Here is a 24,125-nt window from a genome sequence, read left to right as displayed (position 1 = left end):
GTGGTTTGTCTTCAGCTGGTATTTTAAGAATAGCCTGGAACAAACTTATTTCTCCACAGGATCTTACCTCTCGCTAACAGAGCAGCAAGCTGCAAACTGAGAAGTGTTTTAACACTTGCAGCACGTTCAAATACACGGTAACCGAATTCACTGCATTTCTTTTTGAAGATCGTCCTCCTGCCTCTTTTGATGCTAGCAACAGACTTAATCAAAATCAGACCCAAAAGATTGAAAAAGCTCAGAGTCCAGGCTTGTTTCCTGGAAACTGACAGTCAGCTGATCTGTCCTGGAGATACTGCTCGCTGCGCCTGGCTCCATCCGTGCATATCCCGCAGCATGCCAGGGCTCACAGCCAGATTATTGTTAGTCATTCAGGAAAAGCAGCCAACGCCATCCAGCTTGCACTGATCAGGACTCCGAGGGCAGTGGAAAGGTAAGCCTGATGGTTCTTCTGCCGTAACGCAGGCTCTTAGCAACGCTGGAACGAAAGGGAAACTTGCTCCCAAGGGATCCCACTGTTACCGTAGATAGTAATCAATCGCAGCAGAGAACGCGGCAAATCCACCACAGCCGATAACGCCTGCCTTCAAACCAGCTGCAATGAAAGGTTGGAAAGAATGAGACAAAGTAGGAAAGATATTTTCCTTCCTAGCAACTAGCTTACGCTGTGCTGATTTGAAGAGCTTACACCTGCAGGAACCTGGCAGTGCTCTACCAGGGTCACAGTCACACTGCCAAAGGTGACTGAGGGAACCTGGCACGCGCTGGGCTTAAACTGCGGCAGCTGGGCTAGCAGGGTGGCTGGGCTAGCAGGGCGGCTGTCTGGGCACCATGATGCCAAGTCTCCCCCCGTGGGCTGGAAAAGAAAATGCCAGTGGCCATCACTGACTTCAGTGTGCTCCGATCTGAGCATTACGAGTAGCTTTGCTGTTGGACTAAAGAGGGATAGGAAGAGCCAGTGCAGCTTTGAAAGCTCTAAGAGGATTAGGTCCAGGACAGACACACTTAACAAGCTCAATTAAAAGCACTTTCTTCTCTGCTCTGTGGACAGGTTTTTTTTTTATTAAGGAAAGGTGAGAGAAGTTTGATGAGCACAGCAGCTCTCCTCCTACTTGGGGCATTTCTCCAGATGTTCGTAGCACTTGAGGCTTACCAGAGTCCCCACTAGTGCCTGCTGGACTAAAATCCCAGCGCTTCTGCTCTTTTACTGCTAAATAGAGTTGTCTGTCTGATTTCATATAGAAGAAAAAAGCATTTTACACACTCTGCAAATTTACAGTTAGTGCCAGTATATATAAGTAAAGCTCTCTTAACACAAGAGCTGTAGCTTCCGAGTTGCTCAGTATGTATTTTTTGGCTCCCTCGCCACAGCACCAAAGAACACTTTGGATAGCTAACACCATTTCCTGATTTTTCTTTCAAGCCAATTCTGTTGATTTTCCTCCATCCTCACTGTCCTGTACGACCAAGACTTCCCTACCCACACAGATCTTTCAAGCTGACAGGAAAGCAACAGAGAGAGCAGTTCTGCCAGTCTGGAACACACTGTCACATTGGCATCACCGTAACGTCATGCAATGTGTAAGCAAATTAGGAGTTTTATCACAGAAATAGTTCATAGTGGGCACTACCAACCTCTGAAGCCGATTGCTCCTCCTGTGATGCAGCCGCTAATAACGCTATTCTTCCAGTCTGACTTTCCACGGTACTGTGGAATTAAAAATCGAAGTCAACAAGTAAATACGGAATAAATGCTCCCTATCCATACTAATCCCAAGAGGGATTAAATGACCTTCCGGCCCTTGCTCAGCTAAGGATGTTCTTCCCTCCTTTCTCAGCAGATGGCCCCCTGCACTTTCAAACATAAGATGTGGAGGACCAGGAGGAGGAGGAACAGGTCATGGGGAGAAGTGAGACAAATCCGTATGGTGCAATGCAGTGCTATGGCAAAGATGCTCAGGGAAGCCCAGCACCAGCACCTGGTCAGAGATTTTAAAGGCACATGAGCACAACACTTGAGCCTGGTTCTCATCACGGTGAGAGATCTCAGCACCCTGCTGGAAAGATGTACTATGTCCATAACCAGAGCACACGAGTTTTTTACCAGTGCAGAGATATCCGCTCTTCTCCACTGTGCAAGCAAATGTACTTTTCTTCCAGAGGAGTTCAGAAAAAATTGTGTTTTTCAATTAAAAGTCAGCACTGAAATTCGTAACAGGCTAATTTTCCCATTTAAGAAAATGGATGACAGATTTACCACTGAGCTGTACAAAGTCATTTCTTGCTGTAGATGCAAGATGAAAATAGTCCTGTTACTTAGGAGCTTTCATCACAGGATCTCTTTCTGCATATAGAATTTTTAGAGGCTCAAATTACCACGTTGCAGCTCATAGTCTGAGGTTTTAAAGTAACAACAAGTACTTGTAGTTAGGGTTTCAGAAATTAATACTTGCACTTGCCAATACGTTCAGGACTGGAACTTGCATGGTCTTCTGCTCGTTCTGTCAAGAGAACAGCAAGCAGTTCTGAAGAACTCGTCTGCTTGCACAATGGAGCAGAACAAAGAGATCTCTGCACTGCTGAAAAACTTGCTGAAAAGCTCTGATGGCCAAGAAACAAACCAAACTAGCTTAATGCTTCGCTCCATCACAAAGGGGATATAAGTACTTATTTGGATCTAGTAAAAGAGATTATTAAGTGTAGAAGAAAACATAACACTTAAAAACTTATTACTCACGGATTCTACCATGCATTCAGTGCAGGAGAACATGGCACCCACAATGGCAAAGTTCTTTGCGTAGGATATGCCTCGCTGCCCCATGTCTTTCAGGACCTCTTTTGCAGTTGGCGTGCGATACGGATCCTTGGGATCAAAACCAGCATTGGTGTCGATGCCAGCTGTGAAGACCCCAAATGCGCCTCCCAGAACGAATCCTGTAAAATCCAAAAAAAGGAAAGGAAGCCTTGGCTGGATGCGAGCAGCACCTTCGCACAGCACCTCTGCTCCTGCTGCCTGTCAGTGCTGCAGCATGGACGGGGCAGTGCATGGAACACAACTGGACTCTCATTACTGTTGCTGTCACCCTCCTCCTGAGGGTGACTCCTTTCCTGTGCTGAGGAAAGGCTGGGAATCATCATAGAGTGGTTTTGATTGGAAAGATCCATGAAGGTGATTCAGTCCGACCCCCTGCAGCGAGCAGGGACATCTTCAACTCAATCAGATTGCTCAGAGCCCCATCCAGCCTTGAAGGTTTTCAGAGATGGATCATCTACCACCTCTCTGGGCAGCCTGTGCCAGTGCCTCACCACCCTCAGGGGATAAAATTTCTCCCTAATATCTACTCTAAACTTCTCCTCTTATAGTTCAAAACTGTTACTCCTCATCCTATTGCTACAGGCCCTGCATGAAAGCTTCTCTCTGTCTTTCTTATCGGTCCCCTTTAAGTACTGAAAGGCAATAAGGTCTCCTCAGAGCCTTCTCTTCCCAGTGAAAAGAATTTCTATCCCAATATCTAATCCCCCTCGGGTATCGGAAGGCGATAAGGCCTCCCCGGAGCCTCTCCAAGCTGAACCGCCCCAGCTCCCGCAGCCTCTTCCCAGGGGAGGCACTCCCGGCCTTTGAGCCTCGGCGAGGAAGGGAGGCAGGGATCCCCCCCGCCCAGGGGCAGCTGCCGAGGGGGCTCGGAGGGAGGGGAATCCCGCCCGCTCCCCGCCGCACCCCCCGCGCAGGCCAGCGCCGCTTTGAAGGCGCAGCTCTCCATAGCGCGCTCCACCGCCTTCTGCTCCTCGCTCTTGGCCGGGCTGGGGATGCCGCCCAGCGCGCTGGGGTCCCAGTCGCGGGGCCGCCGCCGCTCGCCCACCAGGTGCTGCAGCAGCAGGCTGTACTGCAGCGGCGGCGCGGGGCCCTGCGGCCCGGGCGGCGGCGCGGCTGCCATGGCGGCACCGGCCCGCACCGGCAATGCGGCTCCCGGCAGGCCCCGCGGCGCGCGGGGCTTGTAGGCCTTGTAGTTCCGCTGTGGGGTGACTCGGTCTTAGCACCCTCACAGAGAACTACAAATCCCATCAGGTCACGCGGCGCGCGAGGGCTTATGGGTGTTGTAGTTCCGGCACGGGACCTCTTTACTAACTCACGAGCGGAGAACTACAGCTCTCATCTGGCTCCGCGTCACGCGGGGGTTTATGAGCGTTCTAGTTCTCCTGTGGGAAGTCTCTGCTCTAAGCTCCAGAGCAGAGAACTACAAATCCCTTCACTACTGCCCGAGAAGAGAACTACAACTCCTATCAGGCTCCGCGGCGCGCGGGGGCTTATGGGCTGTGTAGTCCCGCTGTGGGGATGCTTTGCCGCTCCCGAGCCGCTAACTACAACTCCCACCAGGCACCGCGGCGCGCGGAGGTTTGTGGGTGTCGTAGTTCCGCTGCGGGCAAACGCTGCCTTTCGCTCCCCATCAAGGAACTACAACTCCCGGCATGCGCTGCGGCGCGGCGTCCCACGAGGCCGGCGCGGACTACATTACCCGGCGTGCGGCGCGCCAGCCCCCTGTCGGCCGGCGCGGCCGCTGCAGGCGAGGTGAGCGCTCGGGCTGCGGAGCATCCTCGGGAGCGGCGGCAGGTGAGCTGCGGCGGTGGGCAGCCCCGGCCGGGCTCGGGGTGCGGTGCCGCAGGGCGGATAGAGCCCCTCTGCCATGGCTGGGGCGCGGGGACGAGGCGGGAGGGCGACAGGGGGCAACAAGTCCTGTCCCCCGCGGGTGCCCGGGGCGGGAGATGAGGGGGGGAGAGGGGGGTCCCCATCTCTGAGGCTGAGGGTGTGTGGCTGTGTCTGTCCCCTCCTGGGACTAAGGAGGGGTGCCTGTGTGTGTCCCCATCTCTGAGGCTAAGGGGTTATGTGTGTCCCCTCCTGGGGCTGAGGATGTGTCTGTGTGTGTCCCCCTCTTGGGGCTGAGGAGGGGGTGGTTGTGTGTCCCCATCTCTGAGGCTGAGGGGTGTGTGTCTGTCCCTTCTTGGGGCTGAGGGCGGGAGTGTCTGTGTATGTCCCCATCTCTGGGGCTACGGGGGGTGCCTGTGTCCCCTCCTGGAGCTGAGGAGTGCCTGTGTCCCCATCTCTGGGGCTGAGGAGTGCCTGTGTCCCCATCTCTGGGGCTGAGGGGGTGTGTGTCTGTCCCCTCTTGGGGCTGAGGAAGTGTATGTGTGTGTGTCCCCTCCTGGGGCTGAGGGTACCCCTGCGCTGAGTGTTTTGGGGGGCTTAGGGTCCCCTCCTTGGGGGGCTGAGAGCATCTTCTCGGACTGAGATTGTCGGGGCTGAGGGGGCAGAGGCTGGGGGTGCCCTCCCCCGAGGCTGAGAGTGCCCCTCGCACACCTGAGGGAGTGTGGCTGTGTCCCAGGGGCTGAGAGCATCCTTGGGGGCTGAGGGTGCCTTTGGGCTGAGCGTGCAGGGGCCGCAGTGCGGGAACCCCCCAGCCCTCGGAGTCACAGCACCTCAGCACAGGCATCTCTGTTCTCCTATATTTTCCACATGCAATATTGAAAATCCCAGGGTGTCAGGCCACCTCCTGCAGCCCTTCAGAGGAGAAGCTGGCTGTCTCTGCCTCTCCAGGACCTCTGTATCCCAAAAAGGCTTGGGAATGACCAAAATCTGTTGTTCTGTCACAATATGCAAGCTTAGCTTGCATCACATAGAATCCTTGGCTCTGGGACGCTTGTTCTCTTTGGTGATGAGATGAGGATGGTGAACAAGGTGCTGTGAACATTCAGAATCTTCTGTGTGCTTTCCTTTTGCTTAGCTTGTTTTACTGTCTTGTTTGTGTGGACTAGAACCGGTTTTCTGCTCAGCTCGACATAAGTGAAGACAGGAACGCCTTAAAAAATTGCTTTCTGGACCTCTTTATTTGATATTTTTCTATTTTCAAAGTTAGCCGTGGCTTTTTAAACTCCTGAGAAAGAGCTGTGATGGTTTCAATAGGATGCTTTGAAGTGGTGCATTTCAAGAAATGAAAATTATTTAAATGATTTAGTAAGTATGAAATTTTCCTGATACCCTGCAATGCAACTCTTTAGAGATCCTGGAATAAGGAGTTTTATTTCTCTTTTTTTTTGATCCTTTGCGCTTTGTCTCGCTGATGTCTCAGTTCAGGACAGGATAGGTAGGATCAAAAAAACACTTTAAAATGATGAATTTACAACCACAAATATTAAGTTCAACAACTTTCCTCTTAAATTCCACTGCCCTCTACTGGCTGGACCAGAAGGGTCCCCTGCCCACTGTTCTCCCCTCTCCACTCATTTTAATCCTTTTTTTTCGTTTGTTTGTTGGTTTTCTCTTATTTTTTAAGGTCAGAAACAGTCGGAAAACATGCTTTTAAAATCTGCTAAAAGGGTGTCTTTACAAGGTAGAGAAGGTTCCTGGCAGGATGATCTCCCTGAGGAGCCCTGAACTTTAGATTTCAATCTTCTCCTTGATTCAAAATAACCTAGTTGGGCTGAGCTTGAAGTCACGCTGCAAAGCCTATTTCCCACAAGCATAAAGGGGGAAAAAAAGATGTGTTGGTTTTGGAATGTGAGCACTGAGAGTTTGCATGTATAACTGGAATATTTGTTTTACTCCCTTTTCTCTCTTCCTGAGTTTTGGAGAAAACACCGGGTTACAATTTGTTTGTAAGTAGAATATTTTTATACATAAGTGTGTTTCCTCCCCTTAGGTATTTAAATAGCATGCTTGAGCATTTCAATAATCTCATCTGCCTGGACATGACTGAAATCAGATGGAGAATTAAGGCTCAGAGAGAGAATCTGAGTTCAATGCATCTTTGATAACAAGTTGTTCCAATGAAACTTTCAGCTGTTTCTGTTTTCCTGACCATCATTGGCAGGTGTGTGTAGTCAATGCATTTGATCCTCTTCCTTCACCTTCAAGGCTCTTATTTTCTGAACACAGTGCCTGAAATCACACTTTCATCTTGGAGCTCTTGAGTCCAGTAAGAGCATAGGTTATTTTTAACCTTCTCTAGTTCCGGATGAAACCTTTTTGTTCCGGTGAGTGCACCTCTTTCCTGTGTGATGACAGTATTAGGTGCAGGTGATGGTGAGTTCTTCTCCAGCTTGCGATGGATGCGGTGCTCCAACGTGCTCAGTGTCTGTTTCAGCAGAGGGCAGCGCATGGGGATATGAAATAGTTGCATTTCACTTGACCTTTACAAGTGACTCAGTCTCTCCCACACTTGAACATTCTCCAGACAGGATGAACCCTGGAAATAATGGGTTTTTTGTCTGAAATCCTGTCGTCACATATGTCTCGCAGTTGTAGAGCTCCCAGGTTTTGAATAGGCTTTGGCTGTCATTTTTAGCATTGATATTTAAAAAGAAAACAATAAGTTTTCATAGCACTCCACTTTGGTTTTTTTAAACCAATAGTTCCAGAGTCTTTTCTGAAGTTATTCAGCTGAGCAGGTAGTGGCTGAAGGTGGAAGTCAACTAGAGATTAAATCCATTCTTTTTCACATTTTCCCCTTACCAGCACTGTGATGATCCAGGGAATGAGAAGAAGAGGGGATAAATTAATGGATATTTTCATGCTGAAAGGAAAAGCTTTCAGTCACACCATGAGCAGAAGACAGTGTGGCTGCTTGGCAGTTGTTCTCGTTGCTGACCTTGTGTAGCAGAGAGGTTTCAGTGGCTACAAAAGGAAGTGTGCAGGGGCCTGCTGGGTTCCGATTCTTGCAGCACCACTTAATGTTTCCATTCTGTAGTCTTCTCATCTATATCTGAAGGCCAATACTTCCCTGCCTCTCATCCAAGTTGTAAATGTAGTCATTATTGTTTGTTTTTTTAAAATATTTTAGGTTTGAAATGGCATTGGAGAAGTACTTTGCGAAATATACCTAAATTCAGTGAAGGAAAGTTGCTTTACCTTCTGTAGTTCCCTTGGCTTGTATGAGTTTAACCAATTTATTTGTTTGACAGTGCAGTAACGTTTTTTTCTCCTGAGGTAGTAAGGCTTTCCATGGTGGAGACTACCGTGGTAAGCAGCTAAAGTGCTGACACAAGGTTAGATTGTGGGTAGAGGGCAGCTATATGGGAGTTAAAACTGAAAAGGCATCCTGACTCACTGAGTTTTTTAATTCTTTTTTCTTTAGGTCAACATAAGACAAACTGCAGAGAGAGAGAGACATTTCAATAAAATCTCCTTTTAAGATCAGCAGACTCATTCCTTGTGACTCTGTTTTGTAATTCGGAGAGAAGGAGCAGGATGTGGGTTTTCAAGATGATTGTTTGATCCTGTCTTCTCTCTTTAAGGTTTTATGTCTCAAAGTGTACATCCTTTTTAAAACTAAAGTGGTTGGTTTGTATTTGCCTCACTTTAGCAAGTTACTCCTTCCCCTCTTCACCATTTCCCTAATATTACACATCCTTTTGTTTTCACCTAGGAAATCTGAGTTGGAACTCATGGTCTAAAAAAAGACGTGGATAAAGTTTCAGACATCATCATCTCCCGGGGATTTTAGCTGTTGCTATAGAAGCCTAAATTGTCTTTTGAGAGACCTTTCCAATATAAAAAAGTTGAGACTGGGGGAAGTTGTCATGGAAATAAGCAGCAAAAAGAGAAAGGAAATCTCAAAGTGATGACTGTTCATAGGCTTAGCCAACCTGGTGAAGTGGCTGCATACCCAGAGATCTGATTCTGCAGATCTTCTCCGTTACATTCCAGTGGGCTGGAACACTACAGACTAGAACCGAAAGAAATCTAGTCTTTAAAATTTATATCGGCAACTCATCAACTCGATGTTTATCCAGATTCAAATTTCCTCGCTGCGTAATAACATCTAAAAAGCAATGCGATGCTATTCTTCAAGCTACCCGGCCCTCCAGGTGGGGAGGCAAGGTCCCTTTGGAGCTGAGCTTGTGGCTGCATTGCAGGAAACCAGGGATCATCGGTTCCCTGGTGTTGGGCCATTGGGATGGCTGCAGCCACCACTGAGGCTTCTCTGGTGGAAGGAAGCCCCTCCAGGTGACGTTGGCAGGGGAGTTTCCAGCAGCCTGGCTCTGATGTGGGATGAGCTACAGCAGAGCTTTTTATTATACTTCTGGCAATGGCCACTCTGAAAGAATTTATAGAGCTGTCATTGAAATGAGGCTTTCAAAACCAATTTTTAAATGACTAACTAAAAATAGTCTATTCTGCAAGCTTCAGTGCCATTTCAGATCTGAACAGAAGGAGTCCTTTGTGTCTAAGCTGAACGGTGGTATACACAGCTCGCTCTCCATAAATTTCATGTCCACTTACACCATCGCTAAGCCTGGCTGGCTCCCTGGTTTCAAGCTTTTTGTGTCTGTCACTAAAACCTCCTGATATCTAATAGATGTGATTGAGTGAGCTGCCTTTAAATATCTATTACTGGTGTCACCATGGTAACTGCTGTAAGTTTCTTGCTGGTAGGTTTCCAGCTCCCTCAGATACAACAGGGCAAAATGCTTAGGCTGTTGTATTCATGGTTTCAATGAGCTCACACACAATATCAAAGAAGAAAAACTAACATATTTCTTATTTTTAATAACAGTGAATATTAATGATACTGGAAGGAGTCCGAGCGGAGGGCAGTTCCATGGGCAGGGACAGACCAGGCTTTCCCTGGAGCGCATGCCTTCACCTGTGGGAACCAGGAAAATGTGTCTTTCCTCGACTGAGCCAACACTTGGCCTTTCTTTTGATACTGTCAGCAAGTGAGCTAATTAATCCTAATGAAGGATGCAGAATCGTGATATCCCACTTGCTACAGGAGCAGGCAGAGTTGCTGAGTGATTCAGTCTGGAATAGAAGAAAACTTGAGCTGGCCAGTGTGTTCTCTCCTCATTTTTCTGTATTCCTAAACTGAGACATTTTGGCTCTTGGCCTCTGTACCAGGCTAACAGAGTTGTGGGGGAATACCCAGAGTGACATTCCTGCTGTCCTGGATTTCCCAGTCTCTTCTCTTCTCTTCTCTTCTCTTCTCTTCTCTTCTCTTCTCTTCTCTTCTCTTCTCTTCTCTTCTCTTCTCTTCTCTTCTCTTCTCTTCTCTTCTCTTCTCTTCTCTTCTCTTCTCTTCCATCTGCTTTCTTTCCCAGGTTCCTGTTGCTTGGTCAGTCCATCCTCTTCTGCCCTGCAAGGGCTGTTGTTTCTGTAGGCTTCTCCATGTGACAGGTTCACTAATGTCCCTCAAGCTGTCACCTCAGGGGGTTGGTTTGCTTTCATTTATTTATGGCAAATAGGTCACAAACTCCATAGGATACTTCTTCCTTTTCATGCAATCTGTTCTCTCGCTTCATTACCCTCCTATTTTAGTATCTGCTGGAGATTTTAAATTATCACTTGCTTTCATAGAAGCTTGGAAAGCTGAGCATTGCTGGTTTGGGCATTCAAGCTTTCTACCTTTTTTTTTGGTAAGGGAGGCTTCCGTTTGTGTCCAGGCTGTTCATTGTAGCTGTTCTGACAAGAAAATGAGAGGCTGAGCTTATGGACCTTGAGGAGAGCTGCAATTTGCATGCACTTTCAGTGTTTGTGGACAACTGAGGTGACACAGCCAGGACGAGTGGTGCTGTGCACCTCTGATGGCAAGAGGAGGAGTTCATGCTGATCAGGGGCTGATGTTTGTCCTTGCCTGCCTCACTGGCAACATGATCCACATATCAAGACCTTTTTTTTTGCACACAATTCATTTTTGTTATAACGTTTGTGTGGCAAACTTCGACCAAGGTTTTAAAAACTGAAGTAATTGTTTGCTAACGAAGAAATCAAGGAAGTAATTTTCTTAAGAAATCTTGAAAGCAGAACCTGGATCTTAGAGTGGAATTTCCTTGCGTTGTACCACTGCATGTTTCTTAATAGTTATTCTGTAAAACAGTGGTTAATACTGGGGAGGATCTCAGTGTTTGGATACTTAAAATTTCAGTGGTGTGGGTAGATTTATCAAGTGTGCTAAATTGATTTGAAAGTTTAAGCAGCAGCAAACATGTTTGTTCATACAAGCTGTCTAGAAGCAAGGAATTGTTGAACTGTAGTTTAGATTCTCCCTTTTTTCTGCAGTTGATTATGTCACCAAAGCCACGTTTTTATGCACCGATTCGGGGTGACAGTACACATGCCTGTCTTCTGCAAAACTGCTGAATGCTTATTCTATAGGAGCTAAACATCAATGGGTGCTGTAAATCCCTACCAGCTCATGATATTTTGTCAATCATTTAGGTGCCTTTTGTTTCCCTACTGATAAAATAGATCAGAGTTACTAAGTGGCTGCAATGATGAGCAGATTTTGTTCGAGTAGTCAGTAAAACATACAGAGTGTGAAGGACAAGACAAACTCTAATATATGCATATAGGGGAAATTAAACCTTACTGATAGCTAGGTTTCTTGAAATTCTGATCTACATAAGAGGGCTTATTTGTCCCTTGGGATTTGGGCTCCTTGTGCTTCATCAGTTTTCCCTGTTAATTTGTCCTAGTTTGGTTGCTGCTGGGCTCCCCGTGCTGTGCTCTGTACAACCAGGCATGCCCCGCAGTTCTGCTCCCATTCAGGGCTGTCAGCAGTTCCAGCACAAGTCCCTCTGAAACAAAGCCGACACCTCGGGTCTTTTATTAGCATCACCCTGAAATGCACTGGAAAGTTCAAAGCAGTGGGCGATTCCTACACCGTCCCATCGGTGTGTTTTAATTCTAAAGCAGCCTCCAGCACACATCTTCTCCAGTCATTAATCTCCCTGCACAGCTCTCCTTTGTTAGTGATCAGCAAAAAATGTAATGAACTGGTTTTCTGTTCAAGGCTCCTTCGCATTTCTAATGGATACCTGTTGTAATTCCTTTCCCGTTAGGTGATAAAATGCAAGCTTTTCCAGGATGTGTGATCCCTGTCAGGCAATAAGAAAAGGGAGCCAGTAGGGTTGTACAGTATTTTGCCTGTGTAGGTAGTTAAGAACTTGCTGTGCTACTTGAATATGGTAATTCTCTATAAATTGTTAATGAATGGCACGTTATAACCTATATATCAGAAAAATGAGAGTGAGGAATAATAAAGAATGGCGATAGTACCTCTCCTACTTTCTTTCATTTGGTCATGTAAATACAAAAATCCCTTTAAGTGAGAAAGAACACTGAAAGTCTTATAGGGAAGAACATTGAGTATTGCCTTTTCCACTTATATAGATTTATCTGCATTTTGAATAGACGGGTGACTGCCGGAAAGCTCTCCTTGGTTTGTTACTGTGTCGCTGATGCCTAGGAAAGCACAGATATTTGAAAGTTGCAGAGAAAAATAAACTTTGGATAAATATGTGCAACAGTAATCAGAGACTTTTATTTCAAATATGTGAAATACAATGAACATTCCTTTTCCACATAGGTTTCCTTCCCCATTTTGCCACCTTCTGTGGGGGTAGCTTTGCTTTGCTAGATCAATGTCTGTTAACTCTTCAGTGTTCTCGTCGGAAATGACAGAAATGCTGAAAAATGTTGGCGCCTCTTACAAACTCTTACTTTTAAAACAGGCAGTTTCCTAATTCTATTTTTGACTGACTCAGTGGCTGTTCCCTTGGAAATATTAAAGTTGTTGTCTGGTCTTCTGCAGTTTTGGCAATAGGCACCAGAGGAAGCTGTTTTTCTTGTCTCTTACAGCACTCGATGTTCCATAAAGCGTATCTGCCTTTTTTTTCCCCAAATCTAATGATTCTTGTCTCTTCCAGCAACAAGTATTTTCTCTAGTTGCTGGTCAGAGCTGTCTGCCATGCCACAGGCCAAGCTTCTCATGTATGAGTTGGAACATGGAACTGTGTAAGTCTCCTAAAAACAGGGAGAAGAAATATCAGAGTTCTCCCGGCCAGCACACACAGTTTTCTTGCGCTGGTGGAGCCTTTTTGGCAACAGTTCCAGGAGTTCACTCTTTATATCCACCCCATTTGTTCAGCGTCATCTTGTTAACCGAACAGCAGTTGTTTTTGTCAAAACGGAAAGCGGTGCCCCATAATTCATTCCACAAATGTCCACTTGCTGCTTGAACTCCCAACATCTGTTAGGGAACTGGGAAAATAAAGAAGTTTGTATCAGTTCTGTACAAAGAGGAGAAAGCGTGGAGTAAATGCTGTCCCAAAGCCATGGCCTGACTCCACTAATCCCCACTGTCTGCTGCAGACTTTCCTTTGTAATTACTGCTGGTTTTAGAACTCCAGACAGTGAGTTCCAAGCCTTGTAAGCGAATTAGAGACTTGCTTTAAAAAGACATTGTTATTGACATAATAGCTTTGTTTGTGAAATTTCTCTCCTTTGAAATTAAGATTGTTGCATGCACAGAAGCATTTAAGTATAGCGTAAATATCTGTAAATGCAAAGATATTTCCAATCATGTTCCTTGTGCGAGCCTTTCTTATTTCCATACTCTTTCTGTGCATTTGCTTCTCAAATGAGCTCTGCCACTAGAAATTCTGCCCTTTGCCTGTCCCATTAATTTGTGTCTCATCCATATTCGTTCCTGTAAAACTGCACAGGCACTGCCGTTTGCAACATAAAGTGTTAGAATTCCTCAAATGGAGTATTTTAAAGGTGTAGGGATTAGCGTGGCTTGGTCATATTCTACCTTGTTGCAGAGGCGTGGGAGCTGGTGGATTGAGCAGCATGCAAGCAATATGCTCACTGTTATTTTGTCTGTCAACCAAATTTGCCAGCTGGGTGAGAACCTGGCAGAATCTTCAGAAAAGTTTATAACGCTGCTTGAAATTGTTTTCTCATCCTGGCTGTGTGAAAGTAATTATGGTTAAGGCACTGGACAGGCCGCAGGGTTTCTTTATGACCGTGGCCAACTCATTCTCGCTGTCTGTTTCTGGGCTCTTTGTTCATTAAACAGAAAGGCAGTTTTTCAATTCGGAAGGTTTTGTGCTGATTAATTCCTTGGTCTAAGTAAAGAGATCAGATAATTATAGCAATAAGTGCTACCAGAAGCCTCTAAATAAACAAGCCTACTGTCTGGTCTTGTTGGGTTTGGGGAAATTGTGTGCCACAATTCCAGCTTGTCTACCAAAGCTGCAGTGTGTAAATGCTGTGACTGTCTCCTCATGTCCAAGCGTTTTTCATTTTTAGGTTTTGTTCAAGCTATATTTATTACAGAAAAATATCCTTGCAAATGAAATGTAGTAGCTCATCTCCTCTCTCCGCTCCCCTCATTTAATTTCTGTATTTCTCTTGGCTGAAGGATAGGGAAAACAATGCTGTCTCAGCCTACAGGAACTCACCAGCGGTGGCAAAGAGACAGTCCAAAAAGTGCTTTTGTGTTTTCTACAAAGAAGCTTTTCAGCAAGGTGCTTGCAGCTGATGTTCCTCCTGTTTAGAAGCTTAGGGTCCAGGGACTTTGCAGTCCTTTGCTTCCAAGTCAGTATTTTTCAGCTATATCTGTTGAGTTTTGAAGGTGGTCCATAATCAAAGCAGGAGCAACTTGCAGTCCCTCCGCTGGGCACCTAAGTGACCTCATTGTCTGTGTGTGTATCACAGAATGTAGAGTCACTTCCTCAGGGAGGAGAAATGCGGCTCTTGTAGATCACAGTATCTACAAGAACTGTGTTAGCATGAATGACTGAAGGTACTGCCTTCTGTGAATAGTCTTAAAAGCTTCAAACTTTAGATGTACAATAATACAGAATGGGTAAGTTCTGCCTGTGATCACACAGCCTGTTCTCGGGTACTGAAGAAAATGGCAAAGTAGGCTGGATAGAAATATTGGTACTGTGAGTGTTGGTGAACTTAGAACAGCACTTGGCACAACTGGTTGAATGTTTAGGGATGTATAACTATTAATTTATGCCCGAGACCTGCCAAGCACGGACCATTATCACATCCTAAGTGATGTCGTCTTATTCTGGTGTTTTAAGATCTGAAGGCAAGAGTTCCCCACTCTTAAGAATATAATGAGAAAGTGGGATCCCAAATCCATACCTTCAGAAGGGATTCAGCTTGGACTCCATCTGTCTTATGGTTTGGTCACTCTGTGCTAACAGTAATGGTGAACACTGAACTGAAACCTAGATTTACTGTTGGCATAACATTAGCCTCCTTTAAGCCCCTTTGGCACCTAATTAAGGCATTCCAGAGGGTGCAGAAAGGTTGAACTGTTCAGATGCACTGACTCTTTTTGGGCTCATATAGTATTAATAAATCTTCCCTATCTCTCTGTTTTGAAACTGATACTGTAGCATCGACGTTGCTTATATCCAAGGTTCACACTGCTGGGAAAGGATCCCTCTCTGCAGAGAATTCCTGATCCGTAGTCACAGTCTGAACGGTTTAGGTCAGAGACCGTCAGAGTGAACAGCCCCCTCTGCAGAGTCAAACAAAAAGCCCGGTTCTAAACAGATTATGTTTCTGTGTTTGAAATTTCGATTTGGGGTTGACCTCTGTTTCCTCTGCTTTAATGCTGCTAAGACCTCTGGCCCTTTCCTTCCCATTTTCAGACACTAAATTCTCTTCAGAAAGCTTAAGAAAGAGGAACGTTCTTGAGCACTGCTCACTTTCTCATCCCTTATTTGCTATCTTCTACATAAAGAATAGATCAACACTTCTTTGACAGCTCAAGAAGAGTCACTCAGGACTGACTCCAGTTACTTCTTGTATAAACGCCTCTGTCTTCATGTTCTTCCCTCCTTGTACGCACACTTTTCCTCTATTTTGAAGCAATGATGGAGGCAAGGGAAATGTTGTAAGGTGTCCTGGCTGGGATTGCTGGCTCTCTGGGGGCGAGATTATTAGCATTAGCATGGAATATAAAAGCTTCTGAATCTTTCTGTGGTTTCCTCTGAAAAATGCCTTCTTTCTGTGGCGACCTCCTTGCCCTTCTGACATTGTACATGCTGCATGTTTGTACTTGATTGGATCATGCAGGCTCTGGGTTTTATGCTCCTTGCCCAGAGTCCAGTTCTGCTGTTGGGGATGACAGGATACTGAAAGAAACTCTTCATCTGCTTTACGGATTGAAGCATCTCAGTGGTTTGGAGGTGGGATGCAAATGCCTTTCTTGCATAAATCCTCCTTGCTTTGATGAAAATATAATATTTCTCATTCCCCTGAGTAAGCAAGTGTGCATATGTGTGTGCGTGCTGAATGCCAAAGCACTGGTGAAGCCAGCTTGCTTCCGTATGTGAATCATTTCTCAAGCAGCTCTCTGTGTCTCGCTGCAATGTGGTTTTCCTCTCAGGGAAGCACTCAAGCCCTGATTTTTCAGTCTGGCTTGCACATGCTGTCAGAAGCTGGTGGGAGACAGTTTTCTTTTTAATACAGAGAAGAGAACACGCTTTTACTGTAAGTATTTGAATATCTTTTATTCGTTAAGGTGGGAGCTGTATGATCTCTAGGAGGGTTCTAGGATCAGTAATGTCTTCTCAGAGTGAATGGACCTGCTTTGCTCAAGACCTTTTTTTCATAGTATCTCACTGTAAAACTAAATCGCACTAACCAAAATATTTGCAGTGCAAACAATTCTGCAGTAGCTGAAAATGGGCGAGGGGGGGGGGTCTAAAACCATTACAGCAACAACAAAAAACCCACCATATGAGACTGTGAGAGCCGGCTACTGTATTTCTTCTGCTCAGCTACATCGATTTAGCGACAGAAGGGCTGAAGCTGTTTCTGTGCCTGTTTCTGCTTTCTTCTCTGACAACTAAAGGTTGTGTTCCCACAATTGAATGAAGCAGGAGGGGGGGGACAGGTTTTCCTCTGCTCCTGCATGTTGGTAGTCCAGTTAAGAAAGGAAGAAGCTGCTAAACAAATAGGTTTGGCAGTTAGGGTGTCTGCAGGGTGTCAGTGGCAGCACACCAGGCAGGGGTACCCTCTTCTAGCACTGCAGCACAGAGCTGTTCAGGTTCTCAGCAGAACCTTTTAATTGTAGCAGTTAAACAGTTGTTCTTTAAATTGCACTGTGGACTGAAGCTTGGTTGTAATGACAATAGTAATAATCATAGCATTTATAGAGCATGTAATACAGCAAAGTTGTAGAGGTGTTAATTAAGTGCTGTACGTGTTGCAGTAAATATTGCTGGTAGAACTGGTTTGAAAATAAGGATTCTTTACCCTTTTCTCTTGTACAAAGTCTTAAGTTCTTCTAGATGTCCCCTACCAATCCCTTGTGTCTCAGCTCCAAAAGGAATCCTTTGCATGTTCTTCTACCCTTTCTAAATTATATAAGTGCTCTCTGCCCCTGTAACCTCAGCAGGAGAGAGGGTATTTAATTTGCTGAAATGTGGTGCTCTTTGCACGGTTTGACAGGTAACTAACACAAGAATACCATACACGTGTTTGTACTCTCCCTTCCCTTTTTAGTTCTGTTCTAAACCAATATCATTTTATTATGTAGCCCACCAAGGCGAGTCTTTCAGTCCCTCAGTGGTCCCGTAAGTAACTGTTGTAAACCATTCACACTCTTCCCTAAACGTATTCTGTTCCTGTTCAGTATGAGTATTTTTAAAATGCAGAAGTCCTCTAGTTTCTCCTGCAGTTTCGAAGTCCTCATCTTTGCAAAGAACTCTTTCTGTTAGAAACTCACGCTGTCACTCATAAACACTCAGAAGTTCCCAGTTTATTAACTTTAAGTGGTCTATTCTGCAGTTTAATGGAGAATAAATGTCTCCTTCAGGGACAGCTTCCAGATGTCAATTATTTCTCTGCATTGTGATGGATAGAAAATGGGAGGCAGGGAAACGTCCCAGCACATGGCAATCTGTGGGGCTGCTCTCTTGTGCACTGGGTGATGGATGTTAATTTATCTCATTTTTACTTTTTTCTCTGGGGCTCCTTTCCCAGGCACATGAATGAGCGTGTATCATAAATGTGGTACTTAGTGAACAATTATGATCCCATTTTTATAAGTGGAAGAACTAAGGCATAGAAAGATTACATGGCTGAGGTAGTACAATAAGTCTGTGCTGGAGCTGAGGATAGAATCAGGTGGAATCCCAAGCTAGTGTGGTGACTGCAATATCATCCCTCTGTGCTTTGAGGAGACAGGGAACCTGCCAGTCTGTGTGCTTCTACCAGTCAGGATTGTTGTGTAGCCACGTGCTGTGCATCTCTGACATTCCTAAAGACATAATCGCTCCTTCTCTTTCTTGTAGGTGTATCTACCCTCTATGCTACTGAAAAATGTAATGGCAGGTAATTATCAGGCAAACCATTTATAATTATTCTTAATTTCTTTAGCAATTATATAGCTCTTGCTCTATCTAAAATGAACCCTTCTGCTCTTCCTTCTTGCGGGTTGGCAAAACATGAAGTGTTAACAGTGTGTGTCACTTGCTTTTTTTCTGTATTCACTGGGACAGTAGTTCAAAGAGCCTGGATTAATGAGCAGCAGCTACCTTGAGATGGTTCTAAACCATTTTGTTCTCAACCTGCAATATACTGAACATAAATTAAACCCATCTAGTCAGGGCAGCGTCATATTGGGGAAAGCCCAGAGTGACCTAATTCTGTGTGATTATAACATGGTTGTAACTTCAGAAAAGAAAGTTTGGAATCAATCCATCATTTTTACCTTTCCTGAATCTTTCCTTTAACTTACATCTCTAAAGGGCAAATGGCATCACTATGAACTGATAAGCTTTCCATGCTTGTCATATATTGAAGTAGTGAGGGACCTACAACTTGTCAAAATGCATTCTCCAGATTCTGCAGTGCAGAATCATTTCCTAGAGATATTTTTGATGCGACTTGATAAAATTTGGAATGTATTGCATAATCTCTGTGTATGCATTCCCCCCCGACATGCTTTCTCCTGGTATAAGAATATGCTGCCCCTGCCTGCATGCATGTTGTCACTCTACCCTTCTGGTTATGTCTTTTCCTTGTGTGCACCTATCAGTAATGTGATGAAGATGATTCAGAATTGCCACATTTAAGTCTCTGCCCTGGAGTTAGTGAAAGGTCCTATCAGTCTCTTGTCCTTTCAACATTACCAGGAGAATGCATCTGCTTAAAGCAGAGGAGAACAGTGGATTGTGCGCTGAGAGGCAGCAAACAGTTGGGCTTCTTCAGGAGTCGCGTTGCCCAACTGGTAGTGGCCACTGTCCTTCTGGAGGGCTGATGAGCAGAAAATTACAGATAGGTTTGGATTTTGTGTCCTTATCCCCATGGTGTTTATAAGATCATGGGTCATAGGGGGGATAGCACAGCTTCTCTTCTGAGATGTGCAGTGGTGACTGGTTAGATAATCAGTGTGAGGAAGGAGGGGGAGGAGATGGAGTATCCATGTACAAACAATATAATTTAAATTACAGGCCAAGCATGTTCCCAGACGTTTCAAAGTAGAACTTTGGCTTGATTTTTTTAAGCATCAGTCACTGTGCTGTATGACAGCTTTGGGTATTTTAGCTAGAGAAGTAGCAAAGCTATCTGTTTTCTCACGTCGAACAAGGACAAGAGGAATGCAGCTAAATAAATCCTTTGTTCTTATGCACACACGAGGATTTTGTTGTAACCTCTGCATTTTTTTCATGGGATCAAACTAAGAATAGAAGATGGACAAATCAAAATCTCCAAGGAGGACTTCTGCAGAGGAGGGTGGGCAGAAGGTTTTGCACTGCTCTCATCTTTCCTTTCCTGGAAAAGTCATCAATGACCCTAACGGCTGCTGTGGGAAGAGGATTTTCTTTTGAGCAGTGTTGAGACATGGAGTTTTGCAGTTGCTGACCTGGCCTCTGGCAGATTTGTGTGCTTCAGAAGCTGAGCTGATGACCAGAAAGTCATCATTTGTGGCTGGCTGGAACTGTCTTCACCTAGACCATTCCTGATGTAGTTTATGCATCCTTGTAACTTGTCAATATATTTATATACCAGTTAATAAGCATCAATTTTAGAGAATAATGGAAAACACACTAAGGAAATAAGCAAGAAACACCTTAAACAGCACAGGAATGTGAGATTGCCTCTTACCACTGTAACCACGGGTAAATTTATCTTTGTGAGATCTGAGGGAGTTTCCATTGCCTGTATGGTTCTGTCTGGAGCTATGAAGGGAAGGGAGAGGAACTGGCTCTGCAGTAGTTGCTTGTGCTGTGGAGGAAGGGAGCCATATCCCCTGTAAAGAAGTTTCTCATCTGATGACATATTAAAAGTGCTCTTCCGAGGTTTAAGAGTCCTACAGAAGAGAAATTTAAACAAACAAAACAAACGAAACCCCAAAAGAGTAACTTTCATATGAGCATACGATATTCGAGCAACCTTAGAATGACGAGGATTTTGACGATGTGACTCTTGAGCTGTATCAGCCGCTAAGAGTTACACCCTGGGACTGGTATTTTGTTTTGTCTTTTCCCAAGGTTTAGTTGGGTGACCTTGGGCATGCTTGTGTCTCAATTTTTGTGTATTTGCTTCATATCTAAAATTTATCAACGTTTTAACTCCTTTCAAAGGCACTTGGATTCTCTCACTGCTTAGCTGTGTGGATGTTTTTCTCCACTCTTGAATAGTATTATTGCTAAAAAATAGTAATAATACTAAAACCACCTTTGCTTGAGGCATGCATAAAGCCAGCAGAATTTGCCCTGCTCTAACATGTGGTCTGGACATGAAAATTTCCAAGTCGTGTCTTGTCTCCAGGTATTTTACCAGCAAAACATGAAAATTCAGCTGCAAGTGGGATTGGAAAGCAGGTTTGCTAATGCAGACCAGAGGAAGCTGCTGCTCAGGGTCTGGGATCAGTTTTATAATTGATTCCCTTTCTTTGGCCAGCAAAAGCAAGATGGCCCTTAGAGATGAGCTTTTGAGAAATAAGGTGGTCTGGCTTTGATTGGTTTGGTTTGGGTTTGTTTTGTGGGCTTTTAAATCCAATTCTAATGAAAGCTAAGCTTTGTACCAGCAACGATCCAGCGTCTCCACCTGGAGTAATGAATGAAGGTTGCACTGAGACAGCCTCAAAGACACTAAAACCAAAGGAACATAAACTAAAGAAAAGAGAGGATGGATGTGTTAGATACAGAAAGACTACACACAGAGCTGAAAGGAGCAGACACCCCAGGAAAGCTGCTAAAGATGACCAAAAGACAGTAAACAGTTTGTTTTTAATTGTTAGCTTGGTTTTATTTCCAAATAGATTTCTATCTGGGCCATCTATCTCCAAGTAACTAATTACCGTATTGGATTATCAGCTTTCCTGGTTTGTGACCCTGGCTGGATTCCTGATATCTGCTAAGAAATCAGGATGAGTCATTTGGAAGCATCTGCCAAGCCTAAAAATTGTTGTTTAATGTGAATTGATGTGAAAGGCAGAGAAGAACTCTGTTTTAGCCCAGCTGGCTATCCTGCCATATAGCTGCCTACACGCTGCTAGAAAATGCTTTACAGTTTACTGAACTTGTTAGATATTTCTGTGCTCCAGTTGATAGTTTGTCTGAAAATAGCGGAGATTGATTAGGTTGGAAGGAAAATAGTATAAGCGTGATGCAGTTTTTACATGCTAAAAAGAAGAAAACAGTAGAAAATAGTGCTTTGATTTCACAAGAACAAGTAATAAAGGTTCTGGAATAGTCTGACTTTTTGATGTAATGAAAAGCAACTTAATTACAGGAAAATGGCACTGGGGACTGTGGGTCTTAACCCACTGAAGTCACGATTTCTGCCCTTTGAGAGTCCTATCTGCAGAGCTGGTACTTCCAGCCTCATTTCTCAGAAATGTTGGCTACTTGCAGGTCTCAATGAACTCGCCACCTCGTATGTTATTCCCCAGATCTAGTTATGTTTTCTTATTTCTTTTTTTCATTCATTTTCCCAAAGCAACTTGAATGACTCTGCTATTTTGACTGTCCTGTTGAATGAACAGTTGAATGAATAGTGGTACACAGACATGAGCACCAAAACCTACCTTATGCATAGTACTTGGGGTACAGATAACTTGTGTCTCTGCCCCCCCAAACAGAGATTTTCCAATGTAGCTTCATTTCTGCAGATGCACTGATAATTTTTATGTACTTAGTAGTGTAGCTGCTAGCTTTAGTGATTGTGAAACAATATTGCTTGTCAGCATTCAAACCTATCTATTCCTTTTAGTTATTCAAACAGCCTGCAATATTCAGTAGAATGTGTTTTCTAGCACTTTGTTCTACAGGATCAGTGAATTACTCCTTTGATGAATAGCCAAGCCCTAAGATCCAAGAGACCTAGCATTGTTTCTGCCAATGCAGACTGGCTGTGAGAGTTAGGATGAGTTCTTAATCCTTTTTTTCTAGCCATAAAACAGGAATAATTCTGTGCTGGTTCTAAAGACTTTTATTAATAACTGCATGTGGACCGACTAATAAATGTCTACGTTCTCAGTCTTTAATAAAACAATAACATTTCAAGTTAAATGGACATGTGAACACTGCAGAACTTCTGCTAAAATAGTCCCTGTCAAAATATTCCAAATACCCTTTAAAAATACCAGTGAGAAGGGATGATCTATATAGCATGGCCTGAATTTTTAAAGGCTCTGACTCTGCCTGCAGGGAATCCTGAGGATTACAGAGAGAAAAAGCTCTGTCAGGGCGAGCTTTACATTTTTGTAAACCCTCAAATTATCTCATTTGCAGCACCTGTTTCAGAGGAGAGGGGCACTCAGACAAGGGCACTTTGGAGTGTAGAAGATTATGCAAACCAACCAACCCCAAAATCCTGCAGTTTGGAAGTGACTGGCAATGGAATTGATTTTGCTGCTCTGAAGCAACGTATTGTTGGCATGAACCCCATATAATTCAAAAAGGAGCTGCTTCTTATCTTCTTAATGGGTTTGAACTCGAGAGGGGCAGATTTAGACTAGACGTAAGGAGGAATTTCTTCATGGTGAGAGTGTTGAGACACTGGCCCAGGTTGCCCAGGGAAGCTGTGGCTGCTCCATCCCTGAAGGTGTTCCAGGCCAGGTTGGATGGGGCTTGGAGCCCCTGATCCAGTGGGAGGTGTCCCTGCCCATGGCAGGGGTGGGACTGGATGATCTTTAAGGTCCCTTCCAACCCAAACTGTTCTATGGTTCAGTTTCTACATGTTTTCAGAGTACCACTCCAAGCAGGGCATGCTACAGGGATTTAATTCTGGCTGGAGTGATCTGCTCTGGCTGATGCCAAAGACAGGCTTTGACTCTCGGGATGACAGCATTCTCTTTGCTTCATAAGGAAAGTGCTCTGTCAAACGCGAACAAAGAAATTAAAATAAAATCATAGAGCTCTGGGCATTGCTTAAAGTGAGTAATTTTCTGGGAGAGTGACCAGAAGTGTGTCTCATCTGAAACGTATTGAGACATAATGGGGGTAACAACGGTGGTTTTGTCGCTGTGTTTGCAAAAGCAGATCGGTCGCATCTCTTGTGGAAATCTGCTTCTCGTTCAGACTTTTCTATAGGCAGCCTAGAGATCGAATCACAATCTGTCTGGGGTCCTTTCAGGAGGAAACGCTGCTGTGTAGTTAAAATGTAGTAGACTTCAATCAAGATGTTACTGGGTGGCAGTTTCACTGACGCAGAATTGCAGATCCACAAGGCTTGGGAGGTTGTGTGCAAAAGGGCATTGAACAATACCCTTTTGTAGTAACTACAATGTGAGTACATTTAAAATATTCGTGTCAAGCCTTTTGGAATGGACAGCCTTCCAAGATCCATTCGGCTGTGATGGGTTAGTGGTGATCCCACTTTCCCAAGCTCTCATTCAAGGATAGTTTATGGCCATGATGGGCTGCTTTCACAGTCATTTCTGCTGTCTCAGAGGGAAGGTTCCCTGCAAGCGAGGGGCTGACAGAAGCTGACATTTGGTCATTGCACGGCTCTGGCAAACTGCTGGCTTGTTTAAGATTTGGGATAGGAAGGTGCATTTCAGGTGTCTTTTAACCTGAGCTTCTTCAAAGCCTGCAGTCGTTATTATCTTATATATTTGGTGGGCTTAGCAATGTTAGCTTAGTGGTTCAACTCGATCTTAAAGGTCCTTTCCAACCTAAGCGATTTGTCCCTCTTGTCTGTTTCTCCACATGTGCATTTTTTGAATCTTTCCACATTTAAAAATTATGTTGGTTTTTAATCATTCACCTGTTTAAAAAATGCTGGTTTAAGACAACTAGATAAAAGATGTACATATTATTTTTAAATACTATCTATTACAAACTGTGTGTGCTGGTTCTTACAA

General features: G+C 44.6%; 2 protein-coding genes across 5 annotated transcripts in view; one reads left to right on the top strand and one right to left on the bottom strand.

Annotated features, from left to right (window-relative positions):
* Positions 1–3,982, bottom strand: TIMM22 (translocase of inner mitochondrial membrane 22). Its single transcript, XM_054084639.1, has 4 exons — positions 3,719–3,982; positions 2,738–2,934; positions 1,636–1,708; positions 1–595 (listed from the first exon to the last, which is right to left on the bottom strand). Exons 1-4 carry the CDS (start codon positions 3,933–3,935, stop codon positions 519–521), a joined length of 564 nt encoding a protein of 187 aa, XP_053940614.1. The 5' UTR covers positions 3,936–3,982; the 3' UTR covers positions 1–518.
* A 564-nt stretch (positions 3,983–4,546) lies between these two features.
* Positions 4,547–24,125, top strand: part of SPECC1 (sperm antigen with calponin homology and coiled-coil domains 1) — a 91,911-nt gene continuing 72,332 nt past the window's right edge. For 2 of the 4 annotated variants that reach the window (XM_054084866.1, XM_054084872.1), the window contains exon 1: positions 16,144–16,294. The gene's annotated coding sequence lies outside the window, so the exon portion shown is untranslated. Of the gene's footprint in view, positions 4,610–16,143; positions 16,295–18,102; positions 18,143–24,125 lie in introns of those variants that run through there. The other 2 variants (XM_054084868.1, XM_054084867.1) reach the window with 2 other exon arrangements.

This window comes from Cuculus canorus, chromosome 20 (genome assembly GCF_017976375.1).
Source record: "Cuculus canorus isolate bCucCan1 chromosome 20, bCucCan1.pri, whole genome shotgun sequence".
Lineage (NCBI taxonomy): Eukaryota > Metazoa > Chordata > Aves > Cuculiformes > Cuculidae > Cuculus > Cuculus canorus.
This window is presented reverse-complemented; position numbering and strand designations above follow the sequence as displayed.

What these genes read in the sequence shown, in the direction of transcription:
- TIMM22 (XM_054084639.1), bottom strand. Translation starts at nt 3,935, where the DNA reads ATGGCAGCCGCGCCGCCGCCCGGGCCGCAGGGCCCCGCGCCGCCGCTG. An exon ending in CTGAATGCATGGTAGAATCC is followed by an intron (nt 1,709 to 2,737) that starts GTGAGTAATAAG and finishes TTAATTCCACAG; the next exon opens with TACCGTGGAAAGTCAGACTG. An exon ending in AGGAGCAATCGGCTTCAGAG is followed by an intron (nt 596 to 1,635) that starts GTTGGTAGTGCC and finishes CTTTCATTGCAG; the next exon opens with CTGGTTTGAAGGCAGGCGTT.